The sequence below is a fragment of the Apteryx mantelli genome, chromosome 2 (genome assembly GCF_036417845.1).
Source record: "Apteryx mantelli isolate bAptMan1 chromosome 2, bAptMan1.hap1, whole genome shotgun sequence".
NCBI lineage: Eukaryota > Metazoa > Chordata > Aves > Apterygiformes > Apterygidae > Apteryx > Apteryx mantelli.
Window position 1 is genome coordinate 36,449,932 of NC_089979.1, and position 19,900 is coordinate 36,469,831.

Below are 19,900 nucleotides of genomic sequence, written 5' to 3' on the forward strand. Positions count from 1 at the left end.
TATCAATAAAAAATAAAAGTGTAAATATCTTGATACGGTGGGAAGGAGGCTTTTTGGTGCATGGCCTTGCACTATGTCTGTTTAGGAGCTCTCCTTAAAAGTACTGCATTAGTGAATCTTTCTGTGGCAGCTTGACTTTTCTGCCCTTCTGCTGGGTGGTCACAAGCCTCATAGCAGGGTTAGAAGAATGGATTTTTCGTCCTTCCCTTACTGTATCAGTGCAGTCCTGCATGTAAAAATAAGTCCACCTTTGTCAGCCAATGCTGGACTTTCTAGTGATGTGTCTGGTGCATTTTCTCTGTCAGCTTTGCTCCATTTGCAGGGCAGAGTGCTAAGCTTGGGGGCAATAATTTCTTAAGCCATAGCAAGAGAAGGTGGCAGACCTCATTCACCAGCACCCTTGGGACTGCAGGTGTTTTCTGCTCTGCCTGTTGGTGCTCTCAGGCTGGTCCTTGCTTTGCCAATGTGCCGGACTAGCAAGTAACTGTGAACCCGACTAAACTCCCACCTTTGGCTGTGGTGGAAGATGTGCCCGCTGATGGGATGCTAATGTGTAACTGGTGGGGTTTGTGATGAGGAGCAGTAACTGGAGAGGTGGACAGAGAAACAGCAGTAGACGTACTTCATCCTAGCAACTACAAAAAATTGAAGTAGAAAGGAAAAACAGATGGTGAAACGAGACAGGATCATTTTTCTTTAACAATTCTTGTGGGTCTACAGGTATATTTGCTGTGTCTTAGAAGGAAACTGAAACAGAACATAAACCTCAAGTTCAAGCCAGGATAGACCATAGTAGAAATCTCAGATCATTCAAATCAGTGAAACAGGACTGGCCTCTCAGCTGGATGCTGTCTCACCTTTTATTTATTTATATTGCAGTCTTTGGCTAATAGATACAATCCTCTGACTGTTAAATGCCTGATAAGCTATTCTTTTTACGGGGTGGTTAGAGATATTTGACTATGTAGCTGCAAACGGAGAGGATGAGGTAATGTGTTGGAAAGGAGGCAGATAGAGCTGAGAGGGATTTAGCAGGAGGAGAGAAAAAAGAACAAATAAGAACATACTGCTCAAACACAGAAGTAGATCATGAGAGGAGACAGATACAGACTACACTGGCAGAGATGCACATCAGTCATAGTAGGGAAAAACAAAGAAAACTGTTTTAAACAAGCCCCAGCCTATCCACTCTTATTTTAAAATATTTTACAATTAAGTACAGTTTGCAGTGTTGTATTCCTTCACGTAAATTTGGGAGTGGAATTGCTGAAGGGAGGAATATAGTTTTCAGATCTAATCTTGAAGGAAAGACAAGGAGGGAAGAATGATGAGAAGAGAGGGTCAGCAGGGGTTTGGGGAGGGTGCTTGAGGGGCACTGGCCAGGGTACTGGCTACTAGTGCCTGTTCTTCTCTGTCTGATAAGTACTGGGCAAGTTTGCAGGTATATCTTTAGAGGAGACTGATGTAGTAGGAAAATCTTGTTTACATGATAAATGGTTGACACATGAATGAGAACTCAATCTAGTTCACTCTTCCAAAGCTGTGAAGTTTCTGCTGTGCGGTGGAAAATCAAAAGCAAAAAAAAGTGCATGACAAAAATGAAAATTGAAATATGTGTGTAGAACATTATATGCTCAGTAGCAAAATGCAACCTGAGAAGAAAGTATCAGTAATTATTTTTAACGTATGATTGAATGCCTATATATGAAGGACATCTTGAATGAATATACTGATTTATCTTTCCTTAACTATCATGTGTGTATAACTACTTAATTTACAGAAAGATAATCTCATAACTTTTAAATATTCAAGAGTGATTTTCAGTCTGCCCTATGTGTTGTGAAGATATTTACAAAAAATTTTATCAGATGACACGCTACAAAGGTTTGGATTTTTCACTATATGGATTTTAAAAACTGATTTAAATCCAAAATGTTGCCTAATAATTTTGGAGAGAGAAAGGAGAGAATATGAGGTGAAATGTTTATCAGTTGGCTAGAACAATAGTGTTTTGTAAATACTAAGTGCTGTGGTTTAAAAAAAGTATTGTCTAAAATAAGTGCTTAAGAAAAGGGGGAGAGGCTGTTTTTTTTAAAAAAAAGTCATGTGTAGTAATAGAAATTCATACCTTTTATTAATTTTATGTCACTGGTTCAATATTATAGTTCTTCCATGAATAATCCATTCAAATAGATGCTAAAAAGTAAATAACTAATTTCTTATAGCCATATAAGAACTTAGAAGAAGCTTTTTAACAGAGTTGTTAGTCTGGAAAATGTCCTGCCAGTTACCCCTAGTTCCCAGCAAGGAATATTTGTTTTTACTCTTTGAACTTAACCCAGCATGTGGGAAGTCATTTAAAAACAAACCATTACCAGTGTTGGTGTTTTTTTTTTTTTTTAGTGTCAAAATTGACTAGCAACTGAGCTGCAGTAACATTAACATCTAAATGTTAATATTATTCCTTTGACAAATACTGATGAGGTAGCTGACACTGATTCCTAGCCTTCATAAACCTATTTCATGTAAATAGATTTTTAGGGTTTTTTTTTCAATATTTTCTCTGTTCTTCATCTGGAAGTGGTCAAAAACAAAACAGAAGTAGTTGATAGTGTTTATCTATAGTAACAGACTAAAATGCACAATTTTCTGGTGTTCTTCATCAATGACTTAGAAATTTCATTTCAAAGTTTAGGCCTGTTTGCGTTGATGCTTTTGCCCACTGCATGGTTCCAGCTCAGTCGCACACCTTGCGTACTGCGGCATATGCAAGTTCATGCTCCGAGGCTTCCCAAGTGGCTTTTTAATTAGTTCTGTGACACAGCTCATAGCTTTTCCAGTGGGCAGTCATGCTGCTTTCGTCATTTTTCTCTTTCATTTGAAATATTGTTGGTTGCTTTCCTGGCCACCCCGTGTTTCTGTCCTCCCCTGGAGTGGTGTTGGCTCTCCTTGGCACTTGGTTTCTATGTCCTCTAACCTCGCAGAATTGTTCAGCAGCGCTGAAATGTATATGGTTGCCATATTTCTGCTTTTTTACTTTTTTTTCATCTTTTCTTTCAAACAGATCCCTTGAAGCATTATAATCTGTCATTCAGAGCCTGGACAAAAGTTTAGCACTGTGTTTTTACAGGTACCATTTTCAATTAACACGTTGAATTAACGTTTCTTTGTCCTAGGGTTGATAATAACAAGGGTAATTCCAGAAGAACTTTTCCATTTCTTCTGCTGCTGTCTTGGGAGGTATGTTGTGATAATAAGTTGCTCTTTCTTGACCTTTACCAATTTATTCGATCACAGGCTGATTGGCTGTGAATATTTGTTCGTTGTATTTAGAAAGATTGAGGTTTTCTTTTGCTGGCCCGAATCACAGAGTGATGTATGTGTCAGCATGGCAGAATCCTCTCTTGAAAGAGTCCAGTAGTTCAAGGGTTGTTTTTTTTTCTTTATTTCCAGTCTGTACCTTGTCTGGTTGCAGTCTGTCAATTCAGTAAGCTGTGAGAACTTCTTAAAATGAAGAGTTTCAGCCCAAGCAAGGACTTTTAGCCTTAGGCCTCCAGGGATTTTTCTTATTTATCTTGTTATTATTTATGGTCTCAAAAACGGAAGAAAGCTTCAACATCTCTGAGTCCATCCACACCATGCTCTGAAGCTGATTTCAAGGTCTGAGCAGGTGGCAAGCATTAAAATTTAAAATCTTGTATCCTTCATTAAAGCTACTAAACAAAAGGGGAAAAATCCAATATCAGGAATAATTGAAAGAATGGGGTATGTCAAGGAGCTTCATTCTCAGTGAGTATAAAGAAAACCAGCTGAAACCCAAGTGGGCAAAAGGAGAAGAGAGGAGTTATATGAGTGGGGCACTTTGTACCAATGATTGTACGTTAATAAGTGTTAAAGTGATAATAGAGTGTTTGAGTGTCCATGAATAGTTGAATGGAGTTCGCGTAATTCACTTTACGCACTGTATGTCAGTTTTAAATTGGAAGAGTTTAAATATTTGTGTCAAAGAAAAAATCAGTAATCAATATCTGATGCACCATGTATCAAATCAGCAACACACTGCACTGTTTGTTAGTTCTAATTCCATTCAGTAAAAGGCATTTCTTGTTCATCTGTTTCCAATCACCATATTTGGCTCCAGAATGTAAATTTGCATTGTGTGGGGTCTTAAATTAACAATTATCACTGCTGTTTTATTTCAAGAAAAAAAATGTTAAGTTTGAGAGTACACATGGCTAATTTAAGGGTAAAAATCAATTTCCAGAATGTTGAAATTGTCTCAGAACCAAATCTTGTAAGCTGAGGAAATTCAGACCTTAATTCTGAATATGTTGTAGTATAAAATGAAAGACACCAAAACTGTCTCAGCTGTGCCAATGATAGACATCATTAACATTCAAAAATTCAATTGTAATTAAGCTGCTATAATTTTTGTGGTCACAAATTAACTTATACTAATTTCACAGTCACGTTTCATGTTTTCACCCTCATGATTCATACTGTATGGGAATTATTTCTGTCTTCTCAGAAAAATAATTCAGCGTTTAGTGTTCGTACAGATGCTCCAAGAGACCTGTAATTTGGGGGATGATGTATTGCTTGTTTTACAAATGGAAAAGATCGAATCTCTGATTCAATATCAAAACAGCATTCAGTCTTGGCTGTAGTGACACACCTTAATTATTGGCTTTTAGAGTTCATCTAGAAATGAGTGGAGATCAGTGATTAGTTGGCTTTAGTGAGTGAGGGGTGTCTCCATCCCTGAAGAGGCTCCATCCCCCGGAGAGGATAAGGCAGGGGGCGGGAGGGGGAGCTGGCCGCCAGAGGTTACCTTCAGGCAGCCACTGCCAGCAAGTGAGAAGACTGTGACCAGATGTCCTCGCTTGTGGCTCAAGCCTTGTTCACTGTGTCCTGGGATTTGTCTGGCTAAGGGGCTTGGTCTTAGAAGTTTCAAGTTCGGTTCCTCTAGACCGACCTATTTAGAAAGGTTGTTGATATTCATCTATAAAGAAGGAACAATTTAATGGGCAGTAACAGTAGCTTCAAGCTCAGGAGACTTGTATCCAACTTCTGGGTTTGGAACAAATTTCCTTCATTACATTGGGCTATCATATTCAATCCCGTGTTTGATTCCCTCTTTGGGGCTTTTGTTGACAGGAGGGGGGACCTATTAACAGATCTGTATCACAGGTATGAGAGGAGGATGAAAACGTAGGCAATGGTGAGGTCATTTGATACGACGAAGGAGGCTTATAAATAGATAAATACGTAAGCAAGTTATCTACGCAATCAGTCTAAGGCACTTCTGAGGATTGGATCGAGAGTGTTCCTAGGTTCAGGACTCTCCAAGGGCAAGCCTATTACTTGTATCGGCACTGCAGCAAATAGCAAATGAACATGAGATGAAGCGATGTTAAAAGGAACAACTGGATTTATTGTAGAATCTACAGTAAACCTCTGTATTTGTTTGACTGGCAGGTGTTTATGGTTGACTGGATTTCCTCCCCTTTTTGTTTTGCCTCTTGAAAACATACTGAGCTGTGCTTCGGGAAGAGCTTCACGAGTAATGCACTTCCCCGCTGCACCTTCGCACCAGCTCTGTTCCCCATGACATGACGTAAGAGTTGAGAGAGAGGTGATGAGGAGGAGTATTTGAATAGTCTCTTCATTTTTTTCTTTTCATCCCTCTCTGTCCTTGTATGCTTTTTCTGCTTCCAGACCCACTCTTCAGTGTTCCCTCATTTATTTTCAACACCTTTCCCTCTCTGCTCTTTTCCCTGTGACTGCATTTCTCCTGAACCTCTCCATATCTCACCATTTTTCACTCTTCTTTTGCCTGTCCCCACACTCCCAGTTCCTATTTTTTAGGGTTTTTTGTTTTGCTTTAGTTCGGGTTTTTTTTCCCTTCTTGAAGCTGGAATACCTCAACTCTCCCTTCACTGCATTCCTCTTCACTTGATTAAATACACTGGCGCCATGGTTCTGACTCGGTACAGCTTTTATTTGCTTTAAGATAGTGAGATTTTTATGGGCTTCTCAAAAGTTGTGGGTAGGAAGAATTTTCAGCATAATCATAACTTCATCAGGGTCCTCAAATATATGGAAAGCCATTTAGTACAAGGAGTCTAGACATTCTGACTTTTTAAATGCAGCTTTTTAAACGCACCGTTTTAGTGAACAGTCGTTACATTGAATGTCAAACTGGATATTAGAAAAAAGTTTGGATACTCTTTAACAAGCAGCTAACTGCGTATCTTTATCAGTTTGTGAATATCTGTGGTTTTAATGTGTACTCTGTGGGCACATATTTCTAGTATAGCAATTAAGTAGAAAATATACTTGAAACATTCTAATAGCTTGAAAATAGTGAAGGCTGTCTCATAGTCTGAGGGGCTGCACACACAAATGTATAATTATGCCATGCATGTATAAAATGTTATTTGTCTTAGGTTATACAGCTGTATCATATTGATTGCAACATCTTATAATAACACTAAAGACTTAAACTGCATTGGTGTTGTGTTTCAGAGCTAGAACTGATATTTTTAACCATCTACTTAAAGAAGTCTGAAAAGTATACAGACATGTCTTCAAGACATAGTGATATGCACTTTTATTTTTGTTCTTAACTTCTTATTCCTTAGACTTGATGCTGAAAAAAAGGGGAATGAGCTATCATGTGATATGGGAAAATGTCATCTTATCTATGAAAAACATATCTGTGCCATTCAAAACTAAAAGATATTGTTCACTGAGTTGCTCTGAAGGTTGCAGTGCCCTGGAACACTTCTGTAAATCATTTGTGTTTAAAAAATAAAAATAAAAAATCATTAGACTTCATCTGTTCTTAGGTAGTCAAAACTTCTGTAATGTGTTTATTTAAGAAAACATAAATGTGGAATATTTTGTGTATTTAAGGTTTGGATGGTTAGAAATGGTTAGCCTAGAAAAATTATATTATAGAAATTATTTTCGAGTAGCCAGCTCTGATGTTACTGCAGTAATATCTCATGTTACAGAAAAGGATGTTTAGTACGTAGAGGTTTGACAAACAGCACCCCTCAGCTAATCAGAAGAGTGACGTGCAGTTCTTCGCAAAAGTCTTCAATTTGTCAGAATTAGGCCCGCTTTGTACTCTGGGTGAACATTATCATTTTTGGATTGCTGTAGGTTTTAGCATGCCTGGTTTTTAGTTGTGCCTACTGAACTACCTATTAAAAGTCATACTGTAGTTTCTTAATATCAGTAAATTATGTTTATTGGCTATATCTTAATATTTATATTAAGTTATATTGGTCTATGGAGTTTATCAAAAAGGATTTTCCATATAACAAAATAACAGTAAGCTGTTAAACTAAGAGAAGTCTATGTGATTTTCTGGCTTCCTACTTATAAAAATTGGTAAGTATTATAAGAAATAGGCAATGTACTTGTGCACTACTTCTTTCAAATGTATTTTCGCAAAGGGTAAGAAACTTTGAAAAGGCTATTAAGCTTTGACAATTTTGAAAATAGATATTTTTAAAAGTTTCTCTTACTAATTAAATCTCTGATTGCGAAAGGAAAGGAAAATTAAGTCTGATGTACTTTTTCCATCTATAATAGCTCTTTATGTTTTGTGCTTTTCATAGCATAAATTGGGTTTGTTTTTCTTTCCTGGGCAATATTTATTTACTTTGAGTCTTCGTGCACTTGAACATTCTGGAGTTCTGCAGGATTAGTAACTTCAGGGGAATGTCTAGCTGCAGATATTTTCATTGTGGGTTTATTGTTATTGCTTAAATAAAATCTGTTTATAGCTATGAGATTATGTTCCTTGAATATATCACTCATTGTAAACAGTTTTCTAAAAACTTTCTCAATAAATATACTCTAAACCTGGCAACTTGAGATTTCAAGGGGGTTGGCCTTTTTGACAGAGTCTGGCAAATTTTTTCTTTCCCACAAAAATGGAACTGCTAGCAATGGCAGCAGCTATCCGTTTCTGACCAAGAGGTCAGAAGTTACTGCACTCTTCTGAGAGACGAGAGACTGAATCAAATTGCTGGTCTGATGAATTGAGGCATATTTCTGACCTTCTAAGGGAGAACCCGAGTCAGCAGGATGCTGGGCATTCTTAGGTACATCTTCCTAAATCTTCTCAGTTGAAACTGTTCTACTTCCTAGAAATTACTTTAAAACACATTGGAGCAGCATCAGTTTCCTAACCAAGTACCCTATGCGGGCTTTTTCATTTTTCCCTTAATTTAAAGAAAGCTTGCAAATATTTTTTAAAAGTGGAACCCTTTGAACGGGAGTGCTGGTATCTCCAGATATCTTTTAACCTAGTACTTGGAGCATTTGCCGTGGAGGGCTGCTTCTCGTCTGTGCTCCAAAGCAAGCAGAGGAAAAGCTGTTTCTTGTGACATCCTCATCATCCCTACCTAACTGCATTTTTGGAGCCTACAGCATGCTGAGAAGGATGCTAGCAGGATAAGGCACTGTGAATGAGTTAGACGGGCAAGGAAATCTCTAGTTCCTATAGAGCTCTCTTGGGAATTATCATCAGACTCAGAGAGCTGTTTGCCCATTAATGGAAATAATAGGGCTGCACCTATCCTGAGTGGCAGGTGTGTGCAGTATGTCCAAGAGTCCTGTTCCCCTGGGCGTCCCTTCTTGTCAAGAGTCCTGTTCCCCTGGGCATCCCTTCTTGTCAAGAGTCCTGTTCCCCTGGGCATCCCTTCTCTCCTACATACTCATGTTCCCTGATCATGGGTCCTCAAGTCATCAGTTTCAAGGACCTTGTTGGTAGAGACACTGTGCATTTAACATAACCTATTAAGTATCCTTCATTTTGAAAAAATCTGTATTTTTCACTTTATCAATTTAAATCCATTTTCTTGATTTTTGAGTACTTCCATGTCTATATGTGGAGGAAGACGTTCTTCTTTTTACTATATTAACTGTTAAACTGGATGATCTCTGTTTTAGGGCTAACTCCATTATATAAATTAAGAACAAATCTGATCTTTTAGTTGAGCTGGTGATGAGAAGTGCTCTGTGGTCTTTAGCATTCATACAAGTTTTCAAATATTTAAAGAATTTAGGACTATGTTTAGTTTACCTCCGACTGTTAAACAGTTTAGAATTGGCAATTTAAAAAGTGTTACAATGAAAGTGTAGCTGAGTTAATGATGATCAGTTTTTTGGCAAGGGACATTTCAGAAGTTACAGGGCTGTTTCCCAGCTGCCTAATTACTGATGGCACTTGTGCTTCTGTTCTTCTCTGCTGGGCAGAATATCAGACCTCAGCTGGTGGTCACGCTGGTGACTGATGTATGGAGTATGTAAATCCCGCTATTGAGATGGCTTATCCGTGTAGAAATAGGAAATCAAGGGGACTTCGTAAGCGTATCTCTGCGTTTTTGCAGATAAAAGATTCTGATTTCCTTCTTCGCTAACATATGATTTCTACTGAACCTATTACATAAGAAATTCTCAAAGATTTGGGAAAATCTTAAAATACGGCTGACTTAAAATGTACTTGTTAGGAATTATCACAGATTTTAGATGTGAGTTAAAATGAATAATGTTCCTATAAAACATTTTTTGTTCAGTTTCATAATTGAAAATGTTTTGTTGTTCTGCTTCCCTCTGTTTTCTCCCAGTATGTAAGGATGTCACAAAGCTGGCCAATTAATTATTTTTGTTACACACTGAAAATGCTATCACTAGAGAAATGAATGGTTTTGGGGGTTGCAGAATCCAAGCATGACTTTAAAGGACAGCTGCCAGAGGCAAGGAGACCCAAGTTGCTGGCTCCTTCTATTGAAGGAGGAGAAGAAAGAAGACAAGTAGTCCAGATCCCACCACTCCTTTAACCAGAGCAGAGCAGGAGTTACTGATTCTTGCAAAAACAGGATGGTGGAGTAGGGAAATTCTTTAAAGAGAAAGTGATGAAGGAGCAGAGAGCTAAGAATTCGGTCTGCTTTTCTGAGAAGAGAGAGATGAAGCCGCTGAAAACCTGGCAGAAGGTAGCTGAACGTCTGAGGAACTCTGACATGTTACAGAGCTCAGGGACTGAGCCCTCATTAATGAAGAGGGGGGTTACATTGATTTCCGCAAGTGCGGAGAGGATCCTGGGGAAGTTTTATTGGCCCAGGAGGTCATGGGATAAACTCAGGATTACGATGTTGCTGTAGAGAGGAGGATATAAACTGAAGTGTGATGGGTATGGAGAAATACAGAATTAAAAGAGTAGAAGTAGTTTTGACATGGAAACATGAGCACAGGCGGACATGCAAGTGGTAAGGATGTTTCCCAAAGCTTTGCAGAGTGTTCAGATACTCATTCTGATAAAATATACACTGAGCTAGAAGCAGTCACAAAAAGCTAGAGTTACAAATGTAACAAAAAGTTTCATTGTAGGCCTTAGTTTAGGCCCTTTCCTGACATTTGTTTAAATGACAGAGTGAAATTATTCCACAGAGTACAGTATGTTGTAAGAAACACAGGGGTACAGAGAAAACAGAATTGATTTCCATTAGTGTGCTTTACGAGCACAGCATGTAATATCTCTCTAAATAATATGAAGGCTTGTAATTTTTTTTGTTACTGTCTAGTTGGAAGAAATTTAATTTCTTAGCTTTCTTGAGTGTTTGTGCAGATCTCTAACCCTTTTTAAAGAAATCACAATTTTCGTGTTGAAGAGCCATCTATAGGATGGTATTTACCCAGAAGCAAGTATTACTGAGAGTAGATTATGGCTATTGGGTAGAAAACATTAACACTCGAGGATTTCATAACTAAAAAGAAACAGAATACTTTCTAAAGATTTTTCTTTTGAAGAGATGTCTCTCTGCAGCTCCCGATGAACAGTAAGCATGCATACATTACAGAGGCAAGATATATCTGCTAAGTTGTTTTGCTGCTTTCCAGGCATTTCTATGTATGTGGGATTTTCAGAAGCTATTTCCATGTATTTAGCATTTATAGATAGGTCATCATCCTGTTTTAAATCTCAGATTTAACTGCACAGTGAAATAGAAAGTGTTAAATGGTGGCCAGTGTTTTGATAATGGAAAGTTTTATCTTGCAAGAAGTTTTATCTTGCAAGAAGTTTTTCTTGTGCAAACTTACCAGTTTAATGCACTTTGCAGTGATGCTTAGCATGCAGGATTAATAGGTGTCTTTGAGGGCAATGTAAGAGTAAAGCAGAGTTAGCATATATCTGATGTCAGGCCATGGTACAATTCATCTTCACAAGCCTTTACAAAGGTAAAACTGTTGCATTTCAGTTTTTTGTTATAATACATCAGTAATGCAAAGTGGCAGCTGTTGCCAGAGTTGCTACCTTCCCGCTTGATGGAAACTTCCCAGTTACACCCAGTTCTGCCACTCCTGGTTTTAGGTCACTGTGTGTCACATATTTGACAACCTTTTGAAGGTTGTCCTAAACTTCCACATGAATAAATATTACTGTTCATTTGTTCTTCACTGGTTTATTCTGTAAGGTTAGCACAGTTGAAAATCAGCACTTTGATTAGTATTTTGAGTCATGGTAGATCCCAAAGATTATTCCATCTCCTCCTGCTTTATCTTGACAGCTAATATTATGTGAGGCCTTGTCTTCACCCATGCACATGTTTATCTAAAATTGATTTCAAAAACGTAATACTGTTACCATTCTGGATGTGGATTATTTTATGTCAATTTAAGCCTGGTTTATTTAGGCTTAGCCTGTATTTTTAAACTTCGTAAAATAAGCTACAGATTTAAATTATATATAAATTATTATATTGATAATTATCCCCAGAGGGACATATATGGGTTTTAATCATGCACATTAATGTATCTTAATGCATAGACCTGTAGAAGTCATTCTCTGTGAAGTCCTCATTTATAGGCTTTATTGAGACAATTAACAAAGTGTCTTCATAATGGTGCCTTCAACTCTTAAGTGTACCCAGTCATTCATAGATCCTGATATTTTTCATCTGTGCACTACGTTCTTAAGCCAATTTCACTTTGTGATTTTTTTTTTTGAGTCCTGTTGAGATCACTTGTTGATTACTTGTGCTTGAATTTATGTGATGTTTATGGTGCATATTGAGGTTGTGGTAGTTATATTTTACCATCTGGAAAATAGAATTGACATGGGCCTTTAAATAGCAAGGAGAGCAGAGTGAAGGCTGTCAGCCTTCATTATATTTATCCACTGTGCTTCATCCTACATCCCATACAAATCTTTCATCCAGTGTCTCAGAGGAATGAATTGAGAACATCAGCTTCAGCTTAGACTTGCTGGGTGAACCTGTCCCCACTGAAGTCAAGAGCAAAAACTCCACTTATTTCATTTGGGCGAGATTTTCACTGTTGTTTTTTGTTGTTGTGCTGTAACTTTGATATTATGGAAATACATAGTGCTCTTGTGAGTATACTTTTAGGAAACACTGGTTGAAACTTTGCCAAGGTGCAGGACCTGCAAGGCAGACAGGGAGGGAAATGCATTCGGTACTGTCAGCATCATTCAGTTTGTGTTTAGAATGTAGTTTTAGGTATGAGAGAAAAAATAAACTTGAGTATTGTATAATAATATTGTATTAATAATAATTCCAGAAATAAATACTTGCTAGTGTGGCCAGTTCATAAACTTTTCTTGAATTTCAAAACCCGCATATTTAGAATATACGGAGCTATAATTTCAAAGTTTTGGCGTAGTTTCTCTCTTTCTACTGTGTTGCCTTTAAATCAAGAAAAGAATATTTTATATAGAATTTATTTGTAGTGTATGTTAGTTATATAACTACTGCTGCTGGAGGCTGTATTGTGTTCTCCTAAGTCCTGCAGATAGTGAGTTTGTTATTTAATGTGAATATCTGACAAACATATTGCCGACCTAACAGTGATTAGAGTATGATGCCTAGAATGAGTAAGTGCTTTGGATCTCCACCTCTGTCACAAAGGAGTCCTGAATCAACGTGTCTAGCTGAAAATACAGCTTTAAAAAAACAAAAACTTTCTACCCCTTTTTATATTTTTGTATTCTACTCAGCAGCTCTGTAACAATCGCTGGATGTTAAAGAGCTCAGTTAGTGTGAACTTTAAGAAAGCTTTTATTAATAGTTGCATAGTATTAAAATGAACTATATTTGAATGTGTGTGTGTGTGTGTGTTTTTAGTTTTGTTTTATTTTAAATAATAGATCTCTTAAGTCTACTGATTATTGTAAGAAAAAGCAATAATAGAAATCCCAAATGAATCCTGTAAAATGCAGCCCGGTCCATGGAAGAATTACACCTATGGAATAGGCATTTGGATGTAAAGGAAATTATCAGAGTATAAGGAACGTTTTCAGGTCCCTAAGTATATTTTATACATTTCCTGCAGTGGGTGGAGAAAACCACTGAATTTCTGTATTCTATTTGCCACTGAATCTCTGTAGTGCAAACCTGGTACTAGAGCTGTCCACAATGGAAACTACAGGTAACTACGCCTTGGGTTTCTTTTGGAATTTAAGCCAGAAGAAAGCCATTTCTACCCCTGGTGCTGCAATGAAGATTTTCACAGTTGGGTACTAAATGGCATAGTTTGTCTTCCTGAGACTACATTGCACTGCTGCTGCTTAGCCTTTTGCATTATCAATGAAATTAATGAGGAACAAGGTGCTCATAGCTTTGGTGTTGCGTTTCAGGTGCCTGTGGGCAGCAGAGGAGCTGACAGGAGTTATGTTAACTTTCCACACTAGCAACAGCAGAATTAGGCTACAGTCATCATCGGCAACAGCAGCAGAAGTTGTTTCATTAACACATTACATGCATCCTCCTCTTTTTCATCCCACTTTCTTACCTAATGGTATCTGCTTAATTTTTAGCTCTCTGAGAGAGAATATTGAATAAACGTTCTTGTGATATTTGAATGCAGGACCTCAGTGAAATAGGACAATTTAAACAGCAGACAGAGCTATCATTCATCCTTTTCTGTAGCTGCGTGGTCCCTAACTTTAATCAGCAACCCCACAGGACCAAGCCTCCACGTCTTGCTGTGGAAGCACCTGGCAGTCACTGTGTGAGCTCGCTGAACTAGCCTGACTGGGCGTTCCTGCCCTGGCTTCTCATCAGACCTTTGGTTTTCTTTCTGCCTTAAGAGTCTCATGCAAAGCTCATTGACAATCAAAGCATATTTCCATTGACTTCAGAGTCAATGCTTTTAGCTTAGCCCCTTACGTGCTTGGAAACAAGCATTCTTCTTCTCTGATGAATGTGTACGTGCCATGGGATTCTCCTTTTTTCTTTTTAAGTGCGATGTTGAAGCTGACATGGCTGGTTAGCCTTCTAAGCAATGCTGCCTGGCATCGACGAGGGCTGTCCTGAGCAAGGAAGTTGTTAAGTGGTGGGTAAAGACTTCCAAAAGCAGTGCTGAGGCTGATGCTTCGGTTCCCACAGTTCCTATCCATAGTCCTGTGCTGAGCTCCTCCGAGAGGAGAATGGAGTTGGCAGGCAGTCTTCTGAGGCAGGACCATGGTGACCTTTAATGACAATGGCTGAGGAGGAAGTGGAGAGTTGTGGCTTATTCAAGTGGCATTAACACATTTGATGAAAGTGGTGTTTTGGTACAGAAAATTACTTTTTTTAGTTGTTTGCTTTTTTTTTTTTTTTTTTTTTTTGAAGTCCTGACACAGCCACTGTACTTGTGTATTTGATTTATGCACATAAATACCAAATATGCACACCAGTCAGGTATTTTTACAAGCACTGTAGCAGTTAAACTCTGACCTGGCAATGTGGAAAGATTTGATTTGTGTGCACAGAATAGAAATGTGTATGTGCAGATGCATGTTGGAACTGTCTTCAGTACGTTTGGAAATTTAATACCCTAACTTTGAAATAGTAGTGCCAATAAATATGTTGATTTTAATGAGGAAAGAGAGCTTTTTCTTTTTCAGAAAGACTTAGTTAAAATTCAGGAAGTCAAACTACTGAGGAGTTAGCACTAGGATTTAAAAAGCAACATTGAAAGGGAAGCTTAATTAACATTTCACTACCCTTTCAATTGCACTGAATGCATGTCTGGTTTATCACCCACCTAAATATGTTAGTTTGTATTTGAAGAATACTTGTCACAGTAAGCCTTCAGGAGAAAGCTCAGGCTTTTTCCTATAATCTCATTATAGCATTTATATATTTTATTTGCTTGCTTTGACCTTGAATGAATTAGAGGGAATATTCAATGTATATATTATGTGTTTTGGGAAATAAGTACTTGAGGCTGTTTTCTTTTATGGATTAAGTGTACCTTTGCTTGGATTTTTTTTTTTTTTTTTTTTTTTTTTTAGGTAATTGGTCCAAGCAGTAGACTGATTGGCACACCCTATATTAGTAAGGTGATTATTGATGGATGAGCACATACAGCACTAAAAGATATGCTAAAGCAGGTCATCACTGGGAGGGATGCTGTTCCACGTTCCTTAGGATGAGTGAAGAAGAAGCAGCTTCTTTTCTTTCTTTCCCTGAAGAATACAGTGATAGCAGAATTGAGATATTAAAAAGGGCAGCATAGATTAATGGGGCAGTAATAAAGTAAATGAGATCCATTAGCTAAATTATGACTTGAAAAGTAAATTCCTTGATAAGTGCCCTTCAGTGCCTCACATGGAAAAAATTGTTAAAGCACTCGTAACATCATTCATAGTATTAGATTTTGGACTGTTGTGACAATCTTAAGTGACAAAATCTTAAGATAACTTAGATAAAGATAAACTTCATTCAGATTTAGTGCTCGGTAGAAAACTTGAACAATTATATGCAAATGTAAACACAAGCTTTTTTATTTCAAGCCTTATCAGCATGTTTTATGTGCTCCCAGTCTTTCATCAAAAAACAAAACTTTTTTTCTTCCTGTTAAGCATTTTCAAAATTCTTATGATCAATTTAATTCTTACTTTACTGCTGGAGCACCAGCACTTTAGTGACTAATGTTTCAAACAGACTTTAAACTGGAATGTGTGGCTTTAGCGAGACATTTCAGTTGTGGATTTATATTAGACCAATCATGAAGTGTGTGCATTACAGTTGGAGTGCTTCATGTATCTGATTGCTCTTTGATTTTTAGACCAGCTCATTTTCTGGAACATTTAATAAAAAAGGAAAATGCACTTACGTTCTTAGATTTACAGGGTTTATTGCCCATAAGGAGTAAAATGTTATGGGTTTAGAGATAAAACATATACACAAATCAACTAATCAAAGCTGTAGATACCAGCTTGAAAATGCTCTTTCACTGATCTTCAGGAAATAGATGGCTCTAATCCTCTGAACTGATGTGTTTTGCTTCCCTTTCCCCGTCCGCCTCCAGAAATGTACAGCTGCATCTCGATGATTTTTTTTCTTTTTGAGCGTAATTTTGTTAAATCTAAAATTGGATTGTAAATAACAAGCAACATATTTCTTTTAAAATGCATGAGAGTGCACAGGGAGAGAGGAGCATTGGTGCAGTAGGTGGAGGTCTGAGGGCACGTCTCCTTTGCGCTGCCTGCAGCTGTAACCCGGCCAGTGCTGGGAGAGGGTCGGGACTTGGCTGTTGCTATAGCTCTGATGTCAGATGCTCACGCTAACATGTGGTTGGTTATTTTACGTTTCAGATCACTGCCTGTAGTGGAGCACAAAGAAAACGACAAGACTCCCACATCTTTCAGTGAGAAGAAAAGAATCAGCAGAGCAGACTAATACGGACTTGTGTCTGGTGGCCTTTTTGCACAAAGGCTGCCTTTAAAAGAGAAACGCAGTGTTATTTAATGAGCTGTGAGATGAGGCGCTGCTGCTAACACTCAGATTCCAGGATTCATCTGCTATTCATTGTGCTTAATGTACATGTTTCTACACCGTGCATTTAGAAGATCCCAGAGAAGAATTCAAAACGGCTGCGGGGGAAAGACCACCAAACATGCCTACAGAAACACTACCAACAGGTAGCATGGTGAAGCCCGTCAGTCCCGCTGTCACTTTCACGTCTGCCGTTCCTCTTCGCATCCTGAACAAAGGACCCGACTATTTTCGCAGGCAGGCAGAGCCTAATCCGAAAAGACTAAGTGCAGTGGAGAGACTAGAAGCTGATAAGGCAAAATATGTCAAAAGCCAAGAGGTCATCAACGCCAAACAGGAGCCTGTGAAACCAGCGGTGCTGGCAAAGCCGCCGGTGTGTCCCGCAGCCAAGCGAGCACTGGGGAGCCCCACCTTGAAAGTGTTCAACAACAATGCAAAGACTGAGAGCGGTGTCCAGAGAGAAAATCTGAAACTAGAGATTTTGAAAAACATCATTAATAGCTCCGAAGGCTCCAGCTCAGGTTCAGGTCATAAACACAGTTCACGAAACTGGCCACCCCACAGAGCTGATTCAACGGAACTGAACCGACACTCGTTCGCCGAATCTTTAAAGGTTTACCCCACACAGGGCCGCAGCAGCCCTCAGGAGAGCAGCTCCAACGTGAGCAGAAGGCTCCTAGACCAGTCGACAGAGACTTTCTTGCATGTCTCTCACAGCTCCTCAGACATTAGGAAAGTAACTAGTGCAAAGCCCTTAAAAGCAATACCCTGCAGTAGTTCAGCCCCACCTCTGCCTCCAAAACCCAAAATCGCTGCCATTGCCACCCTGAAATCCCCAGAGATTGAGGCAGTTGAATCTGGATGTGGAGTTAGTAGAAGACCCTCCCTACAGCGATCGAAATCTGACTTAAGCGACAGATACTTTCGTGTTGATGCAGATGTTGAACGATTCTTTAACTACTGTGGACTGGATCCTGAAGAGCTTGAAAACCTTGGGATGGAAAATTTTGCAAGGGCTAACTCTGATATTATATCCCTCAACTTTCGCAGTGCAAGCATGATTAGCTCAGACTGTGAACAGTCTCAGGACAGCAACAGTGACCTTAGAAATGACGACAGTGCCAATGACCGTGTGCCATATGGCATTTCTGCAATTGAAAGGAATGCCAGAATCATCAAGTGGTTATATAGCATCAAGCAAGCGAGAGAGTCACAGAAAGTGTCCCATGTGTGAGAGGAAATCCACAGGAGGAAAAGCAAGGACTGTATCTTTGTCTGTGAATATTCAGTTGTGAAGGGTTGTGAAGTCTACTTGAAGTCTTGTACACCTCTCAAATCTCTTTGTGTTGCTTGTTGTGCAATGTTTTCAAGTTGCATGCCTGTCAACATGTGAACTGACCTGGCTTCCACTTGAACAATAACTAACTACAAAGCCTGGCTGAGCATACACATTATCTGCCAAAAGTTTAAGACAAGAATCTAATTAGGGCTTTGGCATAATCGAAAGTGTTTACATGGAAAGGTTATATGACTTCTTTGATATTTATGTAGTTCCTTGTGGATTTTATATGTCACTTTTTGTCTTAATACAGATATTGTCAACGGATGTTACTAGTTTCTAAGATGAATCAGAATCCCTTTGGGCAAATAAAAGTAATATTGGCCAAAATAAGAGATTTGGACATATAACAATAGGCAGAACAGCCTGATCTCTTGCAGAAAGTGGCTTACTGGCACATGTAAAACTGTTTCTAAAAGGCAAAGAATGCTGCATTTTTGTTAAAATATATATCCCTACTTGTAGTAAGGGACTGTTCAGTAAGAGTTTTCATTTTCTAGGTAAGCTCCCTCAGTTTTACAGCAGAAGTAGTCTAGTGAATCTGCTTGACATCTCATAAACTAAATGAGTCTTGTATTTTGTTTGGGGTAAGCATTTTAATGTTTTTATATTACCCCATTGGAAAGGCTTAAAGAAGGTCAAAGTCAACAGATGAGAATGTCTTGGGTGTGGGATTTTGTGGGTTTGGTTTTTACTCAGAGATTCCTGGTCTTAAACTTTTGACAGGAATGATTAGATCCTATAGCTGATATTGAATGCCTTTATTAGTCAAACACATAATGACTACCAACTCCATGCTGTCCTTTAATTTTTTGTAGACCTATTTGAACAGTTCATGAACAAAAATGGAATCACACAGCCATATCAATATAATGCCTCCTATTCAGAAGTAAATACACTCAGTAGCTGACCTATATCTGAGAAATTGTGATTATGTTGTCTTGCATATGTTATATCTAAGGCTGTGAAAGTTTGTTACAGCTCTAGGAAAGTGTAGAAACATGACAGTATGTAGCTTTTTTTTTTTTTTTTCCCCTCCTCTCCTTACCGTGGTTAGTGCTGCAGGTCAACCTGTTACAAATCTTTTGACAATCTGTGTCTTCCCAGTGGTTTAATTAACTGTCATTTCAACTGGCAGTTGTGGTGTGGTAGCAGAGAAGTTGAAAGTACAGTGGTCTGCTTCATTATTATTGTATACATGCTTTGAAGTAAATTGCAGCACTACCTTATACTTCATCAGCTAATAGGAAACTTTTTTATTGTGTAAATGCTGTAAGACTTTGTATATACTTCAGTTGTTACGAAATCTTTAAAAGGAAGAGTGTTATGCTAATAAATAGCTCCTGGTGCAGGTACAGTGGTTTTTTTGTTCATTTTTTACTCCTCTCAAACTATATCGGGAACTCAATTGCAGAGTGTTTTAGTGCTGTAGAAAGCCTTGGTTAAATAATAGTTCCAGTAAAAGGTTTCTTCCTAAAAGTGCTTTTCAGAACATAATTTTTAAAAGTAACTATAGCAGCATGATCTGTCTGAAGAACTAGAAGAGATTTTCAGGACTCCTAAAATAGCTTGCTTCTTCCTTACCTAGCAATGTTACTGTTCCCGTTTATAGCATCTGTTCATAATGAATCACTGCAGTCTTCTGAATTATTCTTCAGTAGTGCTTATTTATATATTTGAATATTAAAGATGTTTTACAAAGCCAGGTTCTATCTTTTCTTTAAGGAGCCTGTAGCCCAGCTTTTTACCAGTAGCCACAATT

General features: G+C 38.2%; 1 protein-coding gene across 9 annotated transcripts in view; it reads left to right on the forward strand.

Moving 5' to 3' along the window:
* Positions 1 to 19,491, forward strand: part of FAM110B (family with sequence similarity 110 member B) — a 122,428-nt gene extending 102,937 nt beyond the window's left edge. For 7 of the 9 annotated variants that reach the window (XM_067290481.1, XM_067290475.1, XM_067290476.1 and 4 more), the window contains one exon: positions 16,619 to 19,491. In XM_067290481.1, the coding sequence (XP_067146582.1) occupies positions 16,921 to 18,033 (1,113 nt within the window). In that variant the 5' untranslated portion in view covers positions 16,619 to 16,920 and the 3' untranslated portion in view covers positions 18,034 to 19,491. Of the gene's footprint in view, positions 1 to 3,064; positions 3,131 to 3,176; positions 3,241 to 16,618 lie in introns of all 9 variants that reach the window. The other 2 variants (XM_067290479.1, XM_067290478.1) reach the window with 2 other exon arrangements.
* The last annotated feature ends 409 nt before the right edge of the window (positions 19,492 to 19,900 follow it).